The sequence below is a fragment of the Rhinichthys klamathensis genome, unplaced genomic scaffold, assembly GCF_029890125.1.
Source record: "Rhinichthys klamathensis goyatoka isolate OS25496 unplaced genomic scaffold, OSU_Roscu_1.1 h1tg000530l_1, whole genome shotgun sequence".
NCBI lineage: Eukaryota > Metazoa > Chordata > Actinopteri > Cypriniformes > Leuciscidae > Rhinichthys > Rhinichthys klamathensis.
In genome coordinates this window covers 963,598-981,650 of record NW_026607006.1, presented here as the reverse complement: position 1 = coordinate 981,650, position 18,053 = coordinate 963,598, and the positions used below count along the sequence as shown (strand labels likewise).

Here is an 18,053-nt window from a genome sequence, read left to right as displayed (position 1 = left end):
TCCACTGGGAAACTAACGTTAGTTGTAGCACACACGTCCCATTTTATTGATGGACTTATGAAATGACTGGGAATATTTACTTATCGTCTTGGAATTTCAAAGATAAGTAAATAATTCTCAGTACTTCCAAGTTGAAAAATAAATGATTAAATGTTGAATGTGCTTGTGCACCCAATGTGCTTGCGAATCACTTCTAAGTATTCATAGTATACCCACCTCTTATTTCACCACTACACCCTTGCATTTTGCTGACCCTTTTTCATATTTGTTTTTGCAAGATGTTGATAGACGCCTCACAGCAGGAGACTGTGGACAGTGTAGACACTGTGGAGAGTGTCGATACTGGGGATCAGCCCTTGTCCTCCTCCACTTCTGACGCTGGGACACAGTGTTCTTTGAAGCCCCCCCGATGGTCTCACGGTAAAACTTGGGTATTTTGAAGGGGTAGATATTATCATATAGTCTAAAACATTGCCAGTATCTATCCAATCAGAACATTTCCATACACATTGATTAAATTAATACATAGCCTACACCAAAAAACATAGCCGTTTAGATTTGCCATGATTGTCACATGTTTGGGTGTTTACTGCCTCTCCACAGCTGTGCAGGTTAACCTGAAGCCCAAGATGGTCAGCGTGGGCACACAGACATCATTCTGCCCACAAACCTCCACTCCCCTCGCTAGTCCTGAACAGACAGATGAAGATGATGATAATGCCTCTGTCATCAGTGACTTATCATGGGTGCCCGAAGAGCCGATGCATGAGGAGCATGAGGAGGACTTGTTTGATGAGCAACCTTACACGTGTGACCCCCACCACAAGTGAGATCATTTAAAACCAACATAGACTATTTTGAATGCTCATTTTTGTGTACTGTAGCTTTGGTAGTTTGAATGACCCCCCCCCCCAATAATTTTGTTGTTGTTGTAGTGGCATTGACAAATTCATTGTTTGCCAAGAGGAGCTGATGTGCCTTTTTGACATCTGTCCGGTCTGTTGTGAGAGGTCAGATAGGAGCATCGTGCAGCAGGAAGGAACTTTTCTAAAGATCAAGCAGGTACGGTTTTGTTTACGCAGCAGGCCATCTGATTAGAAAATCAGAATATCTAATTACAATCTGATAGCTCTGACTGTTTTGCCAGTTAATTTACAATGTATGTACCAGGCTGGCTTTAGTCTATTGGTTTGTGATGGCATCATATTTGAGTGTTATACTGTATTGGTCATGTGTATTTCATTAAAAACATGAAATCTTTGACCAGTAATGTACAGTACTTAATCTATATTGAATCCTGATATACTGTTGATTACTTTTTTTTTTTTTTTTGACATATCCAGGTCTGTGCATCATGTGGCTACCACCGATTCTGGCAAAACCAGCCAATGCTCCACAGGAACATGCCAACCTGCAACCTCCTGTTAAGCGGGGCCATTCATTTCACTGGATGTTTGGCCACCCAGACATTAAGAATGTTGACTCTGTTTGGCCTGCAGTGCATCAGTGCGAGCAGTTACTTTCGCCATCAGCGCCGCTACACCATCCCTGTAATCGTTCAGGCCTGGCAAAACGATCAAGCGAAGAATTTTAGTGACCTACGGGCAATGGATGGTGGGCAAGTTCTTGCTGGTGACTGCAGGTAAACCAGTGTGAGAGCTCATAGACCAGTTGCACATTTTGATTTTGTTATTTGTTATCCTGTAGGGTGGCTTTATTTGGCATTTGCAGATGACATGGTGGATGGTCTTTACAGACCTTGGTTATTAAAAACTTGAAACCTAATTCAAATTTGTAATTAATTCCAGGTCGGATTCTCCTGGGCACTGCGCGAAGTATGGATCCTACTCTCTGATCGAGGACAGAGTGAACAAGGTGGTGGATGTTCAGCTTGTTCAGGTAAACCTGATGTTATTAGACAAAGAAATGAACTCTGCAATTTAGTAAACTGATTGTATATTAATATAACATCTTTCCACTAGTACAACGATGCTTAGAGCTTTGTGTATTGCCTAACTAGAATACAGTGTATCGTAATGCTTGGACCAGCAACGCGTCAGTTCATTCACGCCTCCTTCAACAACACCAGCATTTTACACTTACACTGTAATGTCATGTTGCAGAGCTCAGAGGTCCCCAACAGCTCATGGTGTGAGCTTGAAGGGCTCAAGCGCAGTGTTGGCCTGCTGAGGGGAAAGGACCTGCATTTGGCAACGCTGATCACGGACCGTCATCGCCAGGTATTTACAATAAAATTGCAGTATAGAATGTAAACATCTGAATTGCACTAAAGCTGGATGTTTGTGGTTTGCTGATACACGGAGGGCCACACAGGTCAATCATCCACAAAAGTTTGTTTATTTCTCCTTAGGTTGCCAAATGGGTGAGAGAGGAGCTGTGCCCTGAAGGGACACAGCATTATTTTGATGTGTGGCACATTGCCAAAAGTATGTATCCATTGTTTGAACCTTGAAGCAGTTTTTGTTAGTGCATATCAATTAATACCATTTGTTCTAAAACAGGTCTGGGGAAGGCCTTGGATGCAGCTTCAAAAGAGTGTGACCAACTAGAGCTGTGGAGGCCTGCTATAGTGAATCACCTCTATTGGACTGCAGCCTCAACCCCAGACGGCAACCCAGCAGTCATGGAGGCTAAATGGAAAAGTTTAGTCAACCACATCCAGGACATCCATGACCATGACACCCCTGCCTTCTCCAGTTGTGCCCATGGCCCTCTAGATGGGCAACAAAGAGTGGCTGGACCCAGGTACAGCACACACAGCATGTGGTATTATGTACGCTCTAAAGTTTTGTTGTATTTGCTGTCTGAGTGCTTTGACATTGACCTATGATGATTAAATTATTTTTTCATTCCCTGGCAATCTCATAACATTCTGTTTACTGTTTATATTTGCTATAATTCATATGCAGGACCATTTCATGTGTTTCCATTAAAAAATTGTTTGTTTTTTGTCTGAATCTATCTTCTTGTCTATTTATACGTTTTCCATCTGTGTGTGTGTCTGTCTGTCTGCCTCCCTGCCTACCTGTCTTGGTCTTTGCAGGCTCATTGGCAGCAGTAAAGTTGGAGAACATAATCGCGAGGACTGCCTTACTGAAAGATGTTCGACAGCTGTCTCCACAGCACCAGACCTTCTCCCTTGAGGCTTACCACTCCCTCATCTTGCACTTCGCGCCCAAGCACACAGGGTTTTCATACCTTGGGATGTATAGCAGGTCAGTGCTATCCAATGGAATAATACAGCCAATTATTAGTAATAATAGTACCTATAGTAATAATAATAGTACTAGATAATAGGTACAAGTAATAATAGTACCTATTATCATGCCTAGTATTTTGTCATACATAAACCAAGTTTCAAAAAATTTCTCAAATGTGTTATTTTGTAGGCTTCTCTTAGCGGCGCTGCATTATAATCACAATGCCAACCGGGAGACAGCACGGAGAAGTGATGGGACGGAGAAGTACTGCGTGCGGTATCCGCGCTTCAGAAAAGGTGCCCATGTGGTGCGTCCCTGCAAAGAGGCAGCCTCATACGGTAAGCAGTGTCATGCAGTTCTATCATATTTTGAGATGGCTCACGAGACATCTGTGATCACTGGCAATGATCTTTATTAAGTATTATTATTATTATTATGTCTGCAGGTTATGCAACATCATTGTTGAAGGCCCTTCAGGAAAGCTACACCCATTCACCTGCAGCTCTTCGAGAGGTTAGCGCTAATTTGTCCTCCGATGCACCCGCCCCCATCGCCAAATCCTTTGAACAGGTTCCTAAGGAGGAGGCCGGCAGCCTCTTCCTAGCCCGGCAGTCACGCTACAAGAGAACCTAAATTCACATTATTTTTTTATTTTTTTTCCACAGACAGTTCCAATGATTTAGTTGTAAGTATTTATTTTATTTTAATTTATTTTAGTAAGTATTTATTTAGTTATCTTCTTTCCTTCTGTCCCTGTCATCTCATTTGGTGGTGGTTTCCTGTATTCTGCATGTTTTGTTTTTTCTTTGTGTGCTGTTGCTTTGGTTTTACTTTGCACTAAATCATTACATTTTTTCGTCTTTGTAAGTGGCAATATTTGTCGCTGTACCCCATTCACGGGGTCCTGCATGCTGCATGTCTGCTCCTCTGTCTGTTATTTGCATGAAATTTGTTGTATGCAATTCAAAATAATTTACCAATCATTTTACCTGTGCCTTGTCAACGTCTGTGTGCGGTGTTGTCTGGGCTCACTGTGTGTCAGCTTGATGTGCTTTTGCATGTATCACTGCATATGCATTCATGAAAGAGTGTGTGTGATTGTGTGTGTGACTGTGCGTGCGTGTGTGTAAGTGAGTGTGAGTGAGTACGAGAACCATCAGTTGACCCTCAGGTAAGACCACACTTTTGCAGGCATCTGAGAAATATAGCCAGGATTCGACCATTTGTGTCTTTGTTCAGTAATCTTTGTCCTTGTTCAATAAATGTTTAGTAACCCTTACAAGCAATGCCAATAAACTGTTATTACTTATTAAAATTCATGTGTTCTGTGTACTTTATAACATTTTAAGGGTAATTGGGCGACCACAACAGAATATTTATTTATTAATATTTACAGAATTATTTTTATTCATTCTCATTCAAACGAGGCCATTGAAAGCCCTGATAGGTCTGGTCACCACTTTGGAAGTTTTGCCTTATGGTTGAAACCACACAAGAGGGTAGAGGCTTCCTTATACTCCTCCCTAAAACTCCATAAGCCCAGCGTATAGCCTGCCTGTACGCAGTGTACCGGTATTGCCTAGGGATAAGTAGGAAAGATTCGTAAGTTTTAAACTCTGTAAGTAGATTGGAAACGTCATTTGAAGCCTGTCTCTTATGCATGTTTGTGCATGCAACACATCTCTTGTCACCTATAGCTGTTGTTCAAAGGACTCCCTGTAAAAAGATTGGTAAAGTAAACATAAACCATGAACATACTCGTGCGTGCTGGCTTGAAGGGGACCATGATCCTGCCTGAAGTGTGAATATGCTATTTGTAGCACAAACGGATTTAGGCAGCATGCCTCAAATCCAGGATGCTGCGTTAGGCACGTTACATCTGCTGGCCGCGGGGTGAGGTCCTCGACCAGCGACCAAAACACGCTCACCTCCCTACAACACAAGCTCTCCACCAGTTTCCATGGGACGACACCGCCCACACAGACACCTGCCAAACACAGCGACACAGACGCTTACTACTCACACCCTCTCTCGGTAAGCCTGACTGTGTCAATGACAATCAATCGCGAGGAAAACAAGTTGGCACTATCAACAATAATCACACTGAAGACATGACCAGCCTACTCGGCGTCGGCTACGGTGAAACAACATTTTCACCGGAGAAAGAGGTAAAAGTTTAAAAATAAACACTCACAGGTGGGACTGTCAAGCTTGCATTATATGCCTCTATTTATAGATCTTCTGACTAAGTTTAGGGTAACGTTACTTTTCTGAGCAAACGACATAATCACTGTCACTGGATAAAAAGAAAACGTTGACTTTCACTCGATGCTATTCACTGACAGTAAAAAAAATAAATGTTATTGTATGCACTGCTGTTCATTGACTACCTACTAGCTCCAGCGTTATTGCTGCGTTTCTAAATGGTAGCAACTCACCAGGACACTACACCAACTCTCTCCATTCATTCTCCTCTGACCATGCATTTATTCGTCTTTGACGGCCATCGGCTCTCGGTATTTCCTCATTCGCCCTCTCACGTCTAAACGGTTCGAAATTGTATGGCTGTGGGCCATCATAAATGTTAACTGTGGGTCTCGCCACCTCTTCCTCATCCCAGTTAGACGCCATAGTAGTCAGTGCCAGTCTGCTAGAATTAGTTCAAGTAGCGGAGAACGGCTGAGGCTACATTCCACCGCGTCTACCTCATGTGACGTCATTGCCGAGTCGCGTAAAATAATAACCGTTACTAACCAAAAACTGGACTTAAACACCATTTTGGAGACATTTCTAACTTTATATACATATCTTAACTGCTTTATGTACCCATTAATCGACAGTGGTGTTTAACCTGCACCATGGCCTTTAATGGGATTACAGCTTTTAAAGGGTTAATTCACCCAAAATGAAAATTATCTCATAGTTTACTTACCTTCAAGCCCCCCTAGGTGTGTATGACATTCTTCTTTCAGCCAAACACAACACAACACTCAGGGTTATATTAAAAAAATATCCTGGCTCTTCCAAGCTTTATAATTAATTAATAAACTAACAATAGGACAACAATATGTAAGTGTCCAATATGTAGAACAGTATGCAATTTGTATATCCATATTAAATGTCCATATTAATCCATATTAATAACTTTGTAAACTATAATCACTTGCTTCTGTAACAAAAAAGAGTTTTGTTATCAATTACTTAATTTTGTAATTAAAACAAGACTATTTTATAATGACTATAAAACAAGACTATCTGCACTTTTATTTAATAACAATATTATAATTTTTGCTCTCAAACTCATTATGTTTGATTGAATGAAAAAAGACGCAAAAGTAATTCCATATGATATCAGGTATAAAAAAAACACCAAACAAACATTATTGCTGCACCGTTATGAATGAGACTTTTATTTTGATATGGCGATATGACATAATAAAGCTGCGCTGCGCTCCCTGCATCAGTTGTGATTCGGATTAAGAAGGTTTGTGTTTAAAGCATTTTAGGTGTTTACATAGATACAAACGGTTCAGTAAATGTAAAGTTTTTACAGGAGATGGAAAGCGAATTATTTTCATTGAATATAACATTGTAATGCTTTATCTAACATTAATGAACGGGATTTTTTTGTCAGTAAAGCGTATCCACACATACAGAAGATGCGTCTAATTTCTCTCCCTATATCGTGAACATACCTGCCAACTTTTGAGTTTTGCTCGGCGTGAGATTTGTTGACGGGGGGGGGAGCGACGAGTCAGATTTGTTGTTGTTGGGGGGGTAGAGACGAGTCTGATTTGTTGACGGGGGGTGGGGGTGGGGGGGGTAGAGACGAGTGAGATTTGTTGACGGGGGGGTGGCGGTCTCGCTCGCGCAAGGTCTCTCGCTCGCTCTACGCGGTTTGGAGCACAATCTCTGTCTCGCATGCACGCTCGCTCTAGATAACGGGAGATTTTTAACGAATTTGCGGTATAACTAGTCGATCACGAGTGGCTCAACAGGTAGATATATAGATAAACTCATCTTCCAGGCATTTGACCGCCCGGGTTGACACTTCAGCGTGAGAAATCGGGAGTGTGGCGTGTGAGCGTGTGAAACCAATCAAATGCGGGTGTCTCACGGCCAATGCGTGAGAGTTGGCAGCTATGCGTGAATCAGTTTATCATAAACTAGTATTCGGTCACTGCTAAGTTGTGATGGGCAAACGGAGGTTTTGAAACTCCAAGTCATGTATTGGGAAAAGCGCTATCAAATATTTGTGAATTGAACCGAACCAAATGATTCGCAAAATGATTCAGTGATTTGAATCCTTCGATTCACCACACGCAGTCGCTGACGAGACATGTCAAAACAGTGGATGCAAATGCAATGCAACGAGAACACAAACACTAACATGTGTAATGACAACTTTAACAAACAACTGTAAATGTTTTCATTAAAATGCAGCCTATTAAATATAATACACGAAAAACAAACAAAAACAAATGTGAAGCTTCAATGCCTAATAACCCTTATATATAATTTGTGTTAATTTATTGGTTAGTAGTGCTAGTTTTGAGTGTTCTTAGCTAATCAGACCATGAACTCTCACGCTGACTGACTCTTACCAGTGCACTGAACTACTGAACTAGAGCTGATTGAGACACGCAGAGATTTAGTGTGGATCTATTTTTCTTTCTGTTAATTATTAATTTTTTATCTCAATCATGACAGAGTGTGCCAAACCCACAGAAAAACTCCTGGTGAAGCGACTGAGATACGCTAGACACACTTGTAAAGATGGTGTCTATTAAAGAGGAGAGTGAAGAAATGAAGATTGAAGAAACGTTTAGAGTGAAATATGAAGATACTGAGGAACAAACAGGTTGGTTTCATTCTCAAAGCTGAACTCAGTCATTTGATCCTTATTAAAATGTCCAGCTCTACAGAAATGAATGATATTTTTTAGGGATGCACCAATACGGAAATGTTGGTAGTAGAGGAATGCAAGCAATCACGATTTTCGCGGTTTTTCTTCTTTTTCATAAGGCTACGCCCTTCTTGCTTTGCACTTTGTGCATGTGTATTGAATGTTAAATAAATGAATAATGATAATAAGACTGTTTGTCACGGATTTGCACTTAACAAGCCTAAACAGACCGTGAATGAGAGAGAGATCAACTGAGCGCGTGCGATTACCTGCATCTGACCTTCAGGTCTTATATTCATAAAAAAAATAATAATAATAAGATCGCCATGTCCAAGGAACGCGAAATCTTTGTCCTATCATCCTTTTAACGTTGTTTAAAGAATGGCGTCAGCGCTGTCAATGCTTTAAATCAATTTTGATCTCTATGAAGTGAAGCATCAGTTTCAGCGTTATTCATATGGCGCATTGCTGCTTTACAAAGTGGCTCTCAAAGTTCAAATAATTTCAAAACCTTGTTTAATTACATCCATCTTTGAATGAATCTGCGTTAGTTGAATGAACGGTTTAATGACTCACTCAAAGACAGTCCCTTGCCGCCACCTCGACCGGTCAGGCATTGAAGTGGCACCAAAATCTGCGTTCTGATTCGGTCCGGCACAGAACATGCCATATTGGTTTCGGTAGTCAACCCTAGGGGACATACATGTGGAGATCACATGACCAGACAAATAGAGTGGTGCAGGTATGACGTCACTTTGTAGGCCGACCGGCAGTTTGCAACACACTTAGCCTGGTTAAAACCAGACCATTCTCAGTTGTAACTGAGTTATGGTCTGGCAAAGCGTCATAGACAAATCATTTCCAGAGGGGCGTCACCAACGGACGTCGCGGATAGACCTAAACCCAATCAGAGCGATGAAGGAGATGAGTATGCAGAGCGGCGGAGAAACATCTCCGAGTGTTGTTCTTTGCTCGGTTTTTAACTAAAAGGAAACGTTCAAATTGCTTAAAACAGACGCGATAGCTGATTCGAACGAGTGATGTTCGAAGGCGGCATCCATCTTTGTAATGTAGGCTACAAAATCTGCTTCAAAATCCCAGCGCTGTCGTCATCGTGTAAAGCCCGCCCCAACGTTTCTGATTGGTGCCGCGATTTCGACGGATTGGAAATGGGCTTGAATGAGCTCTTTGCCAGACTAACTTTCAAAAAGCAAATCTAAATTTGCCGGAAGTTGTCTGGGTTTTTCCAGGCTACATCACACTGGTTTCCTCGACAAAAACCTAATAGGATTTTCCCATAGGCTTTTAGATAATCGCTAAAAACAAGCTCTGTGATCAACAAAAGTTTATGATACTTGCACGTTTTGTTCATAATTATCACTGATGAATAGGGCTGTAGCTATCGATTATTTTAGTAATCGAGTATTGTACTGATTATTCCATCGATAAATCGAGTAATCGGATAAAAAATTGTGGTGATAAAAATGTGAACAACAGCCTTAAAAATGACTTAAAATACAAATATAGGCAACACTTTACAATAAGGTCCATTGGTTAACATTAGTTAACTACCTTCGTTAACATATACTAAGAATGAAAAATACTTCTACAGCATTTATTAATCTTGGTTAATATTAATTTCAACATTAACTAATTAATTATTAAAATCAAAGGTTGTATTTGTTAACATTAATGTACTGTGAACTAACATGAACAAACAATGAACAGCTGGATTTTTATTAACTAACATTAGCAAAGATTAATAAATACAGTTACAAATGTATTGTTCATTGTTAGTTCATGTTGGTTAATACATTAACTAATGCTAACTAATGAACTATTGTAAAGTGTTACCCAAATATATAATGACAAGCAATAATTATTGGTTCAAATAAAGTATCAAAGTAAGTAATCATATGGGTTTTATTGAACAACACTGTTAAAATATAAATATAACTTACATTACGCATTATAACAAATGCCTACAGAGGGCACCAACGGCCTGGTTACACTACGGCATGATCAAATCCTTGTTTAATATTTGGCCAAACAACATTTAATTCAAATGTCAACTTAATCTTTAATATTTGGTCACTTATGTACGGTAGAAATGCAACAGCCGCTGTAATTTCTTGAACAAGAACGTGCACATCAAAATTTTACACTTTTATTTTGAAATCGCGATGAACAACAATTTGCATATTCAGAAATATATTTATGTATTCTCCTGTGTTGGCGTAGATTTACAAATGAGTTGCGTTACAAATCTTGTGAAATGGCGCACACTGCGTTCCCCGATGCGTTCTCGCAGTATGCAGAGCTGGAGTTTGAGAAACCCGAGACGCGCTCCACGCATTTACATGATAACAGTTACAGTGCAACTATGAAACACAAACCGCGTCCGACGTTTTGCGTTACCAAATGCACGTTATTGGAAACCTAAACAAACAGCACATGCAGAGACTGAGTTTGCATGGAGCAGCGTTTACTGTGAACGGAGCTGAGATACTTTTAACACATAACACAAAAGCGCATATATTTATTTAACTGAATCACAGCCGTTGTGATTTCAATATATTATGATTTTAAATGGTTTTAAATGTATCGCGTAGCCTTTGAAAACGGTCTAATAATGCGGTTCATGGATAATTATTATTTTGCCGGTTACTCGACGCGGGTAAATTGCAATCAATGATTTTTTCAAATCGAGTACTCTACTTTAATCGAGGAATCATTACAGCCCTACTGATGAACACAACTTTTATTAATTTTGAAGCCTAAATGCAATCGCCAGAAGTAAAAAGCTAAAGGAAGGCTATAAACGAACTACACCACGGTCCCACGACTTCAACGTCACCATCATTAAGCTTCCAACAACTCTTTCAGTTTTTATCTAAAAACATTTTACCAGAACGTTTAAGTTAGAATAGTTTGTAAGAGCACAATTATAACCATAACTAGGCTGCCTCGACAGCCTCTTTAACCACTTGCTATCAACCAGCCTTTTCAAAACACGTATCATCCTAACAAAAAATCATGAGGAGAGTAATTGATATATTTTATGTCGAAGAATAAAACACGAAAGTGTCTTTGAGTTGTGTTCACCACAGACCTTATTTCTGCCATTTAACCAAAATCCCATTCAAAAAACCCATTGATTATCGCGACGATGGAACCAGAAGTGCTAAAATGCTAACTCGCTTCTGGGTTTTGGCCTACAAAGTGATGTCAAACCTGCACCACTCTATACTAACTTCACTTGAATCTGAGAAGGTCCTTCTTCCATGTTAGACATTCATTATTATGACATGTAGAAGTAGCCCAAAGAAAACAATTATTTAAAGGGACACTTCACCCATTTGCATTAACCTTTGTATCTTTAGAAACCCAGTCATATTTTTGAATGGTCAGAAATAAGGATTTAAGTGTTCCACTTCCTGCTTTTTATGACGTAAAAAGCGTCATTTTGCGTCATAAAAAGCAGGAAGTCCCATTTCTTTGTATAAGGGTTGAGACTACAAACACTAGCTCATCATTTATCCAGGGTGTGGGACCCACTCACGCTACAGAGCTATCACAGATCAGTGGGTGGGACTTCACTTGCAGATACTGAAATCAATGTCAGCCATCTTGTTTGGAAGCTAAGCTAACAAGAGATAGGAAGCTACAATGACGGAAGAAACTAAACATGATATGGAAGAAGAGGATTTTGAAATTCTGCAGCTCAAATCCGATGTTCGTGGCTATCTTTACGAGCCGCAATATAGTGAAGAGCAGCTGAGGCTGATGGAGGAACAGGAGGCGGACGAGGAGCCCGGACTGGCTCGAGCTGGGCGGACTGCGGGTGCCTGTGCTCTCGCTGTGCGCTACAGACACAGATAGAGTCCGTCTGCTGCAGAGAATTTCAACGATGGCAATTTCTCCTGGACGAAATCTCTGAATCAGACGAGCACACGGAGTTTTGTGTTGTGATGTGAACCATCCTAGTTTCGCCTGACTGAACATCCAGGTATCATGCAGTAATTCACCATATAGAAAGAAATACAAACGAGGAGTAATTCACTAATGAGTTTGCCAATGTAACAGGGTTCGTTGTTGTGGGAAGAAGGAGGCGGGAACCGGCGAACATTTAAACATTTTAATAGTAAAATAAACAAATACAAAACAAAAGTATAAGCCAGCAGCCCCTCACTGCTGGCCACACACAACTAGGGATGCGCGGTATACCGGTACTGCAAAAATACCGGTATATATTATATTTCAAACGGTACAATATCATAATTTTGTTCAATTCGGTATTTGATGCGCTGCTGTTTCGAAGTTCACCGCTAGGCGGCAGTGCGCTACCTAAACTGACGCGGGTCACGCGAAACCGGCAAACGGTGACAACGGAGGAACACGATGGATCAAACGAATCTCATTCGAATTTCTACACGCCAGAAATTAATAAATAGAGAGAGCAGTATGAGTGAAATAAGGCATTACTTTGCCAACAAAAGTAATGAGAAAAGGAAAGAAACAGATCTCAATGCACCACTCTGCAAACGGGGAGGCAACACATCAAATCTGCCGGAGCACTTGTGAGTTGCTCATCTTGACTTGTTCAAAGAGTTCAGAGATCGACAGGTTAGTCCATCATTCAACTGATTTAATCTAGACTTTTATTGAACATTGAACAGCGCACATACATAAGAGCTTATCAATTATATATGATACGTTAAACACGAAAGCTCAAATCTGCTTGCATGACACGCTAGAACCAATTAAGTTTAGTCTCATCATTTTTGCACTTTCAAACAAACATATATTAATTGAATTTGAATGAATAAAGAATAAAAATTTGAATAATATTAATTTTAGTATTAGTGATAGTAAAATGAATGGCATATTAGTGCCGCTCTGGCGCGCGCGAGAGAGAGAGAGGAATAGTAGTATGAATATTACCCTACTAATATTATAATTAAGCTAAGTTACATTTGTCAACATTCATTAGGTAACCTGACCTAACAGTATTATAGCATTTATTAATCTATATCAATCAGTAATTAAATGACCTAGAAAACTAAATATACTAATACATGTTTAGCATGTTAACATTACTTTATGCAATGCATTAATATGAACCCAAACAGTAACCAAACCAAGATGAATAAATGCAATAAATGTTGATAATTCTCTGTTGATGCATGACAGCTAATGGTTTACAATGTCATTTCATCATTTCATTATTCTATTATTATTATTATTATTATATGTTAATCTATTATTATAGATATTAACCTATTTTAAATGTATAATTTCAAGTTTTGTTTGTTTTTGTTTTTAAATGTAACCTACTGTATGTTCCCTGAGTCCCTGACTGAATTATTATTATTTTTTTGTTTTACATTTTGATACCTTTTCTTTGCACGTTTGGTAGTGGAGAGTTTCAAGCAGTGTTTTTTAAGTGTCACTTAAATTTTGAGGCCGTTTTTTTTTTTTTACTTGTGGTATCGATTTAGTATCGATACCGAGGTATTAGGTTCTGGTATCGTACCGAAGCCAAAATTGTGGTATCGAGCCATCCCTCCACACAACAGAAACAAAACACAACATAAAATCAGGCCTGTTCCTCTCTCGATCTGCACTGTCGTCGCTCCTCCTTTTATGCTTCTGCTCCTCCGTGAGAGACGCGAGACCGGTGCGTCTCACAGGTGTCGTTCATTAGCACTCACGCCACCGGCCTTGCGCCGCTCTCACGTCACTCGCCCTCGTCCTGCACGCCCTTTTTTCCTTGATAAATGCAAGATCAGTATTGACTTTTTTTATATACTAAACTTCTTTTTATTGAACAACCTGGACTTTTTATTACTTAGACTTGGCTCTAGACAAATGACCAATATTAGAACTACCCAGTCCTTTGCTTTGTGTCTTGATATACAGACCGGCAAAACTCTGAGTTTTCAGACTTTTTAATACTATGTGGTCTCAATTTCCGATAACCTGTTGATTCTTGGTGATTTTAATAGATGTTGTCCTTCAAAAGCCTCTCATAAGAGATTTTGTACAACTTTTAGACTTTTAATTTCACTCAACATGTCCTACACAAGCTAGGTCACACACTTAATCTAGTTTCATCATTAGGGTTTTCCTTTACAAATATCTCTGTAAGTGATGCGTGTCTATTTAAACCTGAGCTAGTATATAATTATATTTCGTCAAATGCAAAGTTTAATATTAATTAAGTCATATAATAATTATATGAATTATACATAATTATAATAAAATATAAATATAAAAAACTAATTAGCAGCATAAGGGGCAATTTGTCTCCAAACTTGTTACTATAAACTGCTGTAATTTGGAGCAAGAGATACAGGGGGAGTGGCTTTATTGCATCAGATATGGTACTTTGCTCACAGCTGATTGGTCCAGTGATCTCTAATCCAGAATAAAACCTGCTCCAGAGCAGGTTAGCCGTGCAGCGCAAGTTACCATGGAGATGAACAACGTTAAAAACCAATCCACCTTCTTGAGTTTAGCAGCTGAATATAGGGAATATGGCAAACTCTTATTTACTTATTTTTTAAAGTTGCCTACATATTAGAGGTGCTTTATTTCCATAGGGTGAAAAAAATGCAGTGTTAATGCAACTTTACACAAAATGTGTGACTTTTTAACATTTCCAGGCAAAGATATAACTAAGTAATGCACTGGGGAAAACATGTCTCAAAAGCATTAAACAACAACATATCTCTCAAAAGAAAACTTGGGTCATACACTTCTCCCTCAGCAGCTCGCGCTGTGGCCTCCACCTTTTTATTTTAAAGTTGGGATTATTCACTACTGTAAAGTGACGTGACTGGCAGATGTTTTCCATGCACAGTGCGCTGACCCGGTTAAGTGATAATCAAATTCATTGGTGATTTTTTTTCATTACTTTTGTTTCAGTTTTATTGATTAGTTGATGCAGCCCTAATATCAACAATGCATTTCACAAACTTGTATGGTTGTGCCTTTTTTTTCAGGTTGTGAGTAAATAAAAACTATCATTGGCATTACAGTGAATACTAATGATAAGCTTAAACATGGATAAAAGCAGAGGACCTAATACTGAGCCCTGTGGCACACCATACTTGTGTTTGATGAGATGTCTCTTCATTTACACAACCAAAGTGGTTGTGGTAAACCTTGCTGGTCCACAAATGCCAACATAATTCTCAAGCCATCCAAGAGAATATTGTGTTCTATGTTGTCGAAAGATTAAATAGCACTTGATTTGGGCATCTGTTTGCAGCTACATCTCTCTTCAAGTCATTTGTAACTTCAAATTGTGGTTTAAACAAGCACGTTACAATAATAATTATGATTCCAGCAGGTTCAAAATGCCGCTGCTAAACTATTGACCAGTACAAGAAAGATGGACAGAACATTTCTTCAATGTTGTGTTTGTATTGTGTCTTTGTTTGGTTTTTTTGAATGCGTTGTACAGCACTTTGGGCTGCACTTGAGGCAGTAGGAATGTGCTTCATAAAAAAATAAACTAAACTAATAAGGGGTTTGATAACTACTTTTTTGGACTGCAGGTATTTTTGACGTGTCCTAAAGAAAGTGAAGTTAACAATTGAGAAGAGGTTCTGAGATTACAGGAAATGCCTCTGTTTTTCAGTAGGTTTTGATGTTTGTTCCTTTGTGCCATTAAACTGGTGTTAACTTATATTTGTTTGTTTTTTCCGCTTTAGACCTGATGGCACTGAAAGAGGAGAGTCCAGAACTCAATGACATGGAGGGGAAAGATCCGTATGAAAATCATCATGATTTCATGGCTGGAGAAAAATCCACAGAGACTGAAAAGACATCATCACGAAAAAGACGTCGGAACAAGTCTAACAAGTATTTCACCTGCCATCACTGTGGAAAGAGTTTCAATCATCTTGGAAACCTTAAAGTTCACATGAGAGTTCACACTGGAGAGAAGCCTTTCACCTGCAAACAGTGTAAAAAGAGTTTCACTCAAAAACAAAACCTTAAAGTCCACATGAGGCTTCACACCGGAGAGAGCTCTTTCACATGCCAACAGTGTGGAAAGTGTTTCACTCAAAAAGGAAACCTTACAGTCCACATGAGAATTCACACCGGAGAGAAGCCATTCACTTGCAAACAGTGTGGAAAGAGTTTTACATATAAAAACTACTTTAATTCCCACGTGAGCAGTCACACTGGAGAGAAGCCGTACACATGTGATCAGTGTGGAAAGAGTTTCACACGTAAAGCATCTTTTAATTACCACATGAAGATTCATTCAAGAGAGAACTGTTTTGTATGTCATCACTGTGGAAAGAGTTTCACCTATAAAATAAGCCTTAAGACTCACATGAGAGTTCATACTGGAGAAAAGCCTTATTCATGCACTCAATGCGGAAGGAGTTTCACATATAAAGCCTCGTTTGACTCCCACATGAGAAGTCACTCTGGAGAGAGGCCTTACACGTGCAACATGTGTGGGAAAGGCTTCCCACAGAAAGGAAACCTTCAGACTCACATGAGGATTCACACTGGAGAGAAGCCGTTCATGTGTCTTCAGTGCAAAAAGAGTTTCAGATATCAAAGAGATTTGAAACATCATTTGCAGACTCATTGTGGAAAGAAATTGCAGTGTTCTGAGGGTGGTAAGGTTAAAAAAAGGAGCCATTTTAAAAATCACCGGCGCACTCACCCTGGAGGAAGACAATTTAATTGTGATCAGTGTAATAAAAAATTTCTTTTGCCATTACACTTAGAGATACACATGAAAAGTCATGCAGATGTGAGAGCTTATTCATGTTCTTTGTGTGGAAAGTGTTTCAAATGGCTTGGCCATTTAAAATGGCACCAGAAAATATGTCTCTGTGTGAAGTCAAGGCTGCATTCAGACGTCAGCTAAATGTGGACCAAATCTGTCTGTCCACCTGTCCATGACACTACTTTTATTAGCATCCTTCACCTTGGGGTTTTTTATTTTCTTTTGTCAAGTACATATGATCACTTGTGGCCCACCTGACTTTCTCCTTTGCTATAGTTTCAAATATTCAGTGGTTGCGGGAAATGCCCTCTAATTTCGATTTTATGGAGACGTCGCTGCACTCCAAATGAAGAGTTTGGTTCCAAAACGCGATAAACGCCATTTAAAAAAAAATCAGTATTGTATCTGGTTGGTATTGAAAAGTCAATGTTTAATTTTAAGTAAAATGCGATATCCGCCGTGTTATTCTGTCATGTTTTCTCCCTTTCTTTCCAAACCGCGACAAACGCCAGTCTCCCTGCGATATATCCGCTCTCAACCAATCACAACGCACCATTCCACGCAATGTAAACAGTAACGGCAGCGCCTAAAATACACCCGGCTTCCTAGTTCTTCTTATCTATTTTGTACTTTTCGATCAACAAACAAACAAAAAAATGAATAATTTTGACGGCATTGATGAACCTGTGGTTGTTTCTGCGGTGGGTAAGAAACGTAAGGCATCGAAATCGAATCATTTACGTGAGGAGATTAAGAAGATGAGCCACTCGGGAGGAGGAAAAATGTTTTCAATCTTCTTTACAGTTCTTAATAAAAATATTATACTAATAAACTTACGTTGTTGTGTATTTTCAACAGTTTCAATATGAAAAAAAAAACTTTTATATTGATTCAATGGATTAATTGCATTTTGATTTTATTTTTTTAATGGATTTATTGCATTTTGGGGAAAAAATTATCCGTTTTTATAATAAATCTTTGAAAATCAAAACCTGGATTTTTTTTTGTTTTTTTGTTATTATGACCTACAAATGCTATGTGAAAGTTTGAAACAGAAAATAGTGGTTTTCATCTTTCCACTTTCTTGGTAAAGAAAACACATTTTTTCTCAAATTAATCTAAATGGATTTATTGCGTTTTGGAACCAAACTCTTCAAATATTGAT

At 39.2% G+C, this 18,053-nt stretch overlaps 2 protein-coding genes across 2 annotated transcripts in view; one reads left to right on the top strand and one right to left on the bottom strand.

Moving 5' to 3' along the window:
* Positions 1-18,053, bottom strand: part of LOC130073205 (gastrula zinc finger protein XlCGF57.1-like) — a 250,423-nt gene that overhangs the window by 123,246 nt on the left and 109,124 nt on the right. The window lies entirely within an intron of this gene.
* Positions 6,651-17,194, top strand: LOC130073224 (gastrula zinc finger protein XlCGF52.1-like). Its single transcript, XM_056238692.1, has 3 exons — positions 6,651-6,705; positions 7,932-8,082; positions 15,849-17,194. The coding sequence occupies exons 2-3, from the start codon at positions 7,998-8,000 to the stop codon at positions 17,027-17,029; spliced, it is 1,266 nt and encodes a 421-aa protein (XP_056094667.1). The 5' UTR covers positions 6,651-6,705; positions 7,932-7,997; the 3' UTR covers positions 17,030-17,194.

What these genes read in the sequence shown, in the direction of transcription:
- LOC130073224 (XM_056238692.1), top strand. Translation starts at nt 7,998, where the DNA reads ATGGTGTCTATTAAAGAGGAGAGTGAAGAAATGAAGATTGAAGAAACG. An exon ending in AGATACTGAGGAACAAACAG is followed by an intron (nt 8,083 to 15,848) that starts GTTGGTTTCATT and finishes TTTCCGCTTTAG; the next exon opens with ACCTGATGGCACTGAAAGAG.